Source organism: Triticum urartu, chromosome 3A (assembly GCF_056163025.1).
Source record: "Triticum urartu cultivar PI428250 chromosome 3A, HENAU_Tu73, whole genome shotgun sequence".
In the NCBI taxonomy this organism is placed as follows: domain Eukaryota; kingdom Viridiplantae; phylum Streptophyta; class Magnoliopsida; order Poales; family Poaceae; genus Triticum; species Triticum urartu.
Window position 1 is genome coordinate 7,144,923 of NC_141875.1, and position 8,356 is coordinate 7,153,278.

Below are 8,356 nucleotides of genomic sequence, written 5' to 3' on the forward strand. Positions count from 1 at the left end.
AGTAAACACCAGCTATGGGGCAATGACCCGCGTAGAGGCTGCACAAGGACTACGATCTGATTTTGCCCATGAAGCGCCAAATAGGACCATCCCCAGGGCATTGAATGAAAAATTTATCGCTCATGGGCCAAATCGCTCGAACTTCATGAAAATATTCCGACTGAGAGCGATATGTATGTGGGGCCTAGAATGAAAAATATATCGCTCAAACTTTTGTTGCCATTTGTAGTAGAACATTCATTGTTGCCATGCATCGTACAAACATGACAAAGCCACACACGAATCCATTTCTCTCCAGGCCCATTGTTACTTGCCACTCACTACAACAAAATGTTAACGTATCGCATGGAGCTGAGCGAGCCAGTGAGTTGGATTTCCTTGATAGCAATTTCATGTTTCTGTTATTTTGATTTCCAAAACTGGATTAACACTTAATCTTTGTTGTGTGTCCATGCTTTTCGAGTCGGATCACACAAGAGGGCCCATAGAATACCTCCAAGTCAGAGGGGGTAAATCCCATCTCGCTCAACCATGCCTCGCAGCATAGATCTTGACTAGCCTGAAATCTACCTTTTTGACTAAACAATTATGTAGTGTTTGATAGAGACCAAGAAAGTAGGTCACCATCCGCTCATGCACTGACCTCAGGTATAGCATTCATTGTACATGATGCATCGAGACAAAGAGATGAACATACATTTTTATGCATCTCTGATATGGATTTGTTGGACTCGGTTAACTATACGAGGAATCCATACTCCAACAACATGAGAGCTGACCTCAGATCCTATCCGAGTCCATGCTATCCGGCTGGCATCGCAATACCACATGGCCTGTGAGGCAGAGCCATCCACCGTCTAATAATTTAAGTCCACACAACCTTGCAGACTAAGGACGATTAGAAAAATTATCATACAAAACACAATCTCACAATGAAGTCACGTACTTGTTGATATATATTAGTGATAATGTTCAAGGACTACATAAATAAGTCATGAATTCATAGGAAATATAATCATCACATGATTGCTTTTAGGGCATATTTGAACATTTGCAGTACAAATTGATGATTGGTTATATGTTGTGGTGTAAATTACTAGAGTGGTGGTATGTGAAAGTCGACTCATGTCACTTGACCTACTCGGGCCTAAAGGAGAGCATTGTGTTATAGTAAGTCTCGGATGAGAGGCTGGAGTGACGCACTATCGCACACCAAGTTTATGAGTTATACTATGAGAGTTGAATATGGACCCTAGATCTCAACTAAAGCTATAGTTAGACTTTTTTTTTCTTATTATTCTTAGTACCTGCAAATGTTGCTAAGGATATAATGATAGTTATGTGTGATTTAGTAGTTTTGCAACACATAAGCTTAGGCTCTATTGATATAACAACAATCAAGTAACAAGAATCAACTCAAACAGTTCTTACCAACCTCAAGTGTGTACATCTAACTTATTATATTCTTTTTTCATGCAAGACTGACCTCAGTTGTCCATTTCTTATTCATTCAGGGCGCCCCTAGTGGACTTAGCCGTGCTCCTTTCTCAAACCAGAAACTACTCTGAACGTTAGGGAAAATAAGGGAAGACCACCTATTAGGAACTTAACAGCTAGGTGATATTCCAACCTTCCACGAGAAATGTTTGGTCCATATAAGAAACACAACTAGCTTGTCCTCGACACAACTGAGAATTGGGTGACTTGATGTACTCTTTAATTTTTTGTACTTCCAATTCTTGCAACATTAGTTCCAGTGAATGAAACAAACAACTAGCTCTTCTTATTGGTTACTGCAGAGATTCCTTGTCAACTTTCATGCACCAATTCTTTCTGCTCCCTACTGGACCCGACACTCTTATTTATTCAAAAGATCTACTATTGATCCCCAATACCTTTGGGTTATCACCAACCTAGTTGGGAGCATCACATATTCTTTCTATCATCGAAAAAGACAGTGTCTCCAAACAATGGATAAAACAACACAAAAGGTGGATCTGCACAAATTGACTCATCACAATCAAGATTTTTTTTACAAAAACGGGGAACTTCACACTCTAGCTTTTGACTGGTTGTAATAAGATATTATATGGTAGTAGAATTTTTTTAACCCAAAGCTTACAATGATGGGCATAAACACAATATATTAAAGTGCACATAAGAAATGCACGCAATTAAAATACAATCAACATACTAGTATTACAAATAGCTTTATATGTAACTTGTATTTATTTATTGGGTATAGGTGTGGGAAGATCACTCAAGAACAATATAGCTGGTAGCAATAATCGTTACATCCACAAAGCCTCCTATGCTGACTTCCCCAGCGCAATCACCCTCAGAGGATTGTTTACATATACTTTTTGCTGCCAGGACGGAACAGAGAACCCTACACCTCTCCAAGAGGGCTGATTCTATCGAGTCCATAACACCGTCCGGGGAATTCGAAGCCACTGTCGTTCTCAACCCCATGGCATCATTGAGATCATCTTCATCCAATCCATCACCATAGTCTCCATCAACAATGCCAACCCCATCTCTATCTACATCACCATATATGAGCAATGGGCGTAGATCTGTTACTGTGACCACTTCCCAATGTCAAATGTTGTTTAACAATTGATAGTTTATGGTTTATTGGTGAAGATTTTATGTTTTCAGATTGTTCCTCATATTCATATCGACACCGGTCATGTTCATTATGGTGTTTTGTGAGTAGTTCCATCACGTTCTTGAGGACATGGGAGAACCCCCTAGTTAATAGTCATATAGATTTGCAGTAAAGATTGATGTTTGATTATATGTTGTGGTGGAATCTCTAAAGGTGATGTGCAAAAGGAAAGATAAAAGACAGTGTCTCCAATAATGGATAAAATCACACAAATGTGGATTTGCACAAATTGACTCATCACAATCAAGCTTCCCTTAAAAAAGGGGAGCTTCATAGTCTAGCTTTTGGCCGACTATAATAACAGATTATATAGTAGTATAAAAAAAGTTTGACCGAAAGTGTACATTTATTGACATAAACAAAATATATTAAAGTGTACATAAGAAATGCACACAATTAAAATATAAACAACATACTAGCATTACACAAAGTTTCATATATAATTTTAATTTATTAATTGGGTATGTGAGCACAAATACAACTGTCATTACTCAGTGTTGCCCTTCTAGATTGATGTTGTCAACGTCTTGAGTGCTGCCGCATTCTTAATGATTCTAATGGCCTCGGCAAAACCATCCAAAAGCTGGTGACAATCTGGAAATTGAGCGTCATCAACTGCCAGAACTACCTTGATATCACTACCATAATTATGGTAGTGCACGGTCAAAGCCTGCATAGAAATCCACACAATTAGATGCAAAATGGAGTGAAAGTAATAAATGCAAAAGCTAGTTTTCTCTTAGACACATGATGATGGATGTTTTAGTCTCAAAGTAACCTAAGAATGCATATGTTTTGGATGTTCAACATGGATGACTTACTTGTGGCGGACCGTAGATACTAGGTGCCATGAAGACAACTGGGTGCCCACATAACGCCATATGTTCAACTGGTCCAAGGGCATTTGAAAATATGATGGTTGTTCGCTCCACAAAACGGCGGAAGATAAAAGCTCCTGCCTTCTTTCATTAAAGGATCATTGCAATAATCAGAAACATGAATACATAGACATAATGTTTGCTTTGAGTTTGTGCAATGCTCTACTGGGAAGAGGTAATAAAGTACAAAAGGAGCAGGAAATATACCTTGACACCAAATTTCTTCACCAAAAATTCACCGACCACTCGTGTGAACAGCACTTCTAGAGAGCTCTTTTTCCTATGCATAAATCTTTTTGCCTCCCGAACGTACTCAAGGGGATCATCTTGCAAGGCTATATTAAATGGACAGATGAGGCTGCTAAGTCGATTGCCTGTCTCTACTCTGGTAACATATGTCTGTTGATAGTGGTAAAAAAATTATTGTGCTTTTTAGTATTAAATTATACAAATTGTGACGAAGCGCATACTACTATGTTTATGTGCACGTAATTAGCATTTAGTACTTATGTAGTAAGAGAAAAATGAAGTTCTTACTTGTCGGGTGGAGACTGGCCTCGCGTCGACTAGGACGAGTGATCGCAAACAGATTCTCTTCATGTTAGTGTCACCTAATATTGAATATAAGAAAGCAATGTGTAAAAATTGCATGCCTATAGAACAAACACCCGTTATTATCTATATACCACTTACCGGATTTCTTAAAGTAATATTGTGAAAGAGCTGCTGAAGTCACACCGGCTAGCACGTCGTTAATAGTCTGTGAAACGAAAAGAGGTAGAGTCAAAATTGTCCGATATATGAGTCAAACCAAGAAGCATCATCCATCAAGCGAGACATATTTACATCCGGCTTAATTAGAGCCATGGCCATGCTATCCAATAAACAGTCATGAAACCAATGCATTATGCCGGTAACATATTTCCGGAGAAGAAGAATGGTTGCAATTCCAATATTATAAGTTTCTTTTCTAAACTGTTTTCAGACTTTAAAATGTAAAACTATTTTTTTTCTATTTACCATGTTATAATGTCCAGTTATAATTTTTGTTTTCAGTTTTCGTCAAAACGTTATCTAGAAAACTGCCAACTTATCATATAGACTTTTTGCAGATGTTTTATATAGTAATATATGCAAATACTACATATAAATATTAAACGACAGACTTCACGTTCACAGTTCATGACAGCATTGTACATGACATATATAAAATATTTTTATTTTGGTTTGCAAATCCTATACTTTACGTACACACTTCTGCTAAATTTTTTTCCGTTTTATTACTTGTCATATGTTGTATATAATCATTTTAAAATCTAATTTTCACCTTTTGTCAATAGGGTTTCCAGATATATAAGTGCCAACATAACATGTAGATCCTGTGCAGGTGATTTCAATTAGTACTATATAAAAATTCATGATAAGATTGAGCAGCTTTACGTACGTACGCAGTTCATGGCAGTCTTGATGAGCTTGACATCGTCAAAGCTAAGGCTCCGGTGCACGAAACGCTTGCGGGCGCGAGGCTCGACGCCATCCGCACGCGTGAAGAGCGTGCGTGGATCACTCAAGAACAGTATCGTTGCAACGATCATCGCTACATCCACCAGTGTGTGCCAGGCCAGCACGACATACGACCAAAACCATGCAAGCAGTGCGAGGTAATCACCTGAAGACAGCGGAGGCCGTGGTTCTCGCTGGTAGATGGCGCCCGTGCGCTTGGGTGGTGGCGGCATAGCTGGCACCCTCGCCGGGTCGGCCGTGCTGCGGGACGACGCCATGAGGAGCGTCGTGATGGAGGTGCCGTCGCCGATGGAGTGGTGCAGGCGGAGCACCACCGTGGAGGCTGCCTCGGAGGATGGAAAGTCGAGGAAGTGGAGCTCCCAGAGCGGGCGGCGCCTGTCCATCGGGAGCAGGGACAGCGACGCCACGTAGTCCTCCACGGCCTTTTCTGGGTCGGACGCCACAGCCTCAGGATCCAGCCTGGGAACGACGATGTGGTCGTCCATGTTCACCGGAGTTTGCACCCATCGCGGCTTGCCATTGTTGGTGGACTCGTCCATTACCTGTACACATGCATGTGTATATGTTAAATCCTCAAGAGATTGCCCAAGTTGTTGTAATTTGAACTAAAGCCACGACAATTATTTTGGGACGGAGGGAATGAAACAAATAAAGTTTGTAGAATTACTTGAATACTGCGGAAGCGTGGGAAACGAGTAAGCAGTTCTGTTTCGATGCCGGCACGGAAGACGGGCAGGTTCACCGGCGTGCCAAGCCCTATCACGACGACGATGCACACACCCAACTCCTCCATGACTCTTCCGGTAGGGCTCATGGGCTCTACCATGGAATTGTCAGCACATTCCTTCTCTCGTGACACACGGACAGAGAGCGGACGGCTTGAGTGAGTGGCTGCGCTCATTGCTACTTGCAATACTGTCCAGTCGATTGTTAATTACAATGGCTCTCGGCTCCACAGGTGTGATATATATTGTGTTGGGAAGGAAGGTTCCTGTTATGGTACAATGATTGTTGAGTTGAAAGAGAAAAAATAGAAAAAAAAGACATCACTAGGGATGTGAGCAAAGCCGTCGGACTCTACATCCTTGTCATTAGATGGCGTGTGTGGAATTGGATAATTCAATTGGTTGGCTATCAATTTTCTATTTCCGCTCCCTTTTTACCAACTAGTCATTCTATGGATGTATGAATCTTAAAAGGTGTAGTAGGTGATCGAGGCTCCAATCATGTAACTCTGCCGACCTTAATTGCTCTCAGGGTCATCTAGTATCCAATTCCCTGTGAGGTCACGCCACCAGGTAGAGGTCACAAGTTGGTGGACAATTGTAGTTGTATGTTGAATTGACTAATTCAATTGGTTTGGTATGAAATTTCTATCTCTGCTCCCCTTTTTACCAATCACTCATTTCATGGATGTATCAATCTTAAAATATGTGTGCTAGGTGATTCAACGGTGCAATAAATTGTCTAATCAAATACGAGTCGTATGGAGTAAAGTCATATGATTCATTTTTTTTCCATTTCAAACCAAACAGTACAATTTTTGAGTTGTAGGTTCAGTGTGCTGTTTCATCATGTGCTGACGCTGCTGAGCAGTAGGAGAAGCAATCTCCCCAATTGTTGCTTTATGTGGAATTGAATAATTCAATTGGTTGGCCATCAACTCCCCTTTTTTGAACAACCAGACGTTCTATGGATATATCATGATTCAAATATACGTGCTAGGTGATCGACCTTAATTGTTCGGAGGGTCATCTAGTATCAGATTCGCTGAGAGGTCGCGCCACCGGATATAGGAAATGGAGGATGATTGCAACTTGGGAGTGCTGAAAGTAAGCCCATGGATCTGCTGTCCTCATCGCAGGTGTAGTCGTCTTCCTCCTCCGGCTCGTCCTGGATTCCTGTGATGCACACCAAATCAATGGTGATGCTGGGCATGATAACATAGGTTTCTCTATTGGAAACACCGATAAATTGTCTAACAAAATATGAGTTGCATGTAGAAAAATCGTATCATACAGAAAAAAATTGCAACTAGAATCAAATGGTATAATTTTTGAGTAATAGGTCTAGTGTGTTGTTTCGTCGTGTGCCGATGCTGCTAAGCAGAAGGAGAAGCAATCTCCCCAATTATGGTTGTATGTGGAATTGAATAATTCAATTGGTTGGCTATCAGTTTTCTATTTCCACTCCCCTTTTTGCCAACCAGCCGTTGCATGGATTTATCAATCTTAAAATATGCGTGCAAGGTGATCGATGGTGCAATCATTTAACTCTGGTGACCTTAATTGCTCAGAGGGTCACATGTACCTGATTAGCTGAGAGGTCGCGCCACCGTGTAGAGGTCGAGCCCGAGGAGGACGACGATGGTGACTCGGGCCTGAAGTTCTCTTTGCCGAGTGGACACTTCAGGCGCGGTTTGCCATCATCTTCATCCTACGTCTCATCCTCATTGCCTATGATGCTCAACAAATTGACGGTGATGCTGAGCATGAGTTTTTTTTTTACAAAGGGAATATATTAATATCACGAAGATACCAATTACACTCGGCCTCTGTACCAATATGATGTCGAAAGTCATCAAGGATACACACAGCCAAAAATGAAAATAAAAAGAACAGAAGAAAAAAGACCCCACCATGATGATCAATCACTACTATCAGTAGCACTATAACCACGACGAAGACAACACCCGGATTACAAAAGAGGTTCTCCAAAAGCAACGCCTCTAGGAAGGAAACAATGCATAAGCATTGCCATTGCCTGATCAAAGATTTTGGATTTTCACCCTGGAGAAAGTCTGAGTTCACCAAAAAACAATGCATTCAACAAGGTCATTGCGAGGTACAACCAATAAAGGTTAGACCTTAGGTTTTCACCATGGGAATCGAGCGTCGGTACTTGAGGAGCACCACCAAAAATGGAGCACTCTAGTGTTGCCGCCCCGCTTGCCGAGGCTGCTTTTACAAGTCAGCAAACACATGGCACACAGTCTTCATCGGATCCAATACACCCTTCCACCAAAGCTTCAAAATCTCCAGTCGCAGCCACCTTGACTTTCTCCACCTCTATCAATGCCTTGGGATTCTTGACTTAGACATGTCCCATGACACCCAATAAGAAATCGAAGCTTTGTGTCGCCCTCTTGAGGCCGTGCTGGCTGATAATATGAGCGCGCGCGACCGGGGCCATTCCGATCTAGATATCTAGGGGAGACATAAGCCAATACGTATAGATCTCCGACGGGAAGACCGGAACTCGTCAGCGGCCAAATCCAAGAGGC

General features: G+C 41.4%; 1 protein-coding gene across 2 annotated transcripts; it reads right to left on the reverse strand.

Moving 5' to 3' along the window:
* Window positions 1-3,137: 3,137 nt before the first annotated feature.
* LOC125542314 (medium-chain-alcohol O-fatty-acyltransferase) lies at window positions 3,138-6,022 on the reverse strand. Of its 2 annotated transcripts, none has more exons than XM_048705299.2 (7): window positions 5,741-6,022; window positions 4,998-5,615; window positions 4,243-4,309; window positions 4,087-4,160; window positions 3,757-3,948; window positions 3,493-3,633; window positions 3,138-3,341 (listed from the first exon to the last, which is right to left on the reverse strand). In XM_048705299.2, exons 1-7 carry the CDS (start codon window positions 5,972-5,974, stop codon window positions 3,177-3,179), a joined length of 1,491 nt encoding a protein of 496 aa, XP_048561256.1. In that variant the 5' UTR covers window positions 5,975-6,022; the 3' UTR covers window positions 3,138-3,176. The 2 variants fall into 2 exon arrangements, with proteins under 2 accessions (XP_048561256.1, XP_048561257.1); XM_048705300.2 differs by having other exon boundaries at window positions 3,493-3,630; window positions 5,741-6,021.
* Between the last annotated feature and the right edge of the window lie 2,334 nt (window positions 6,023-8,356).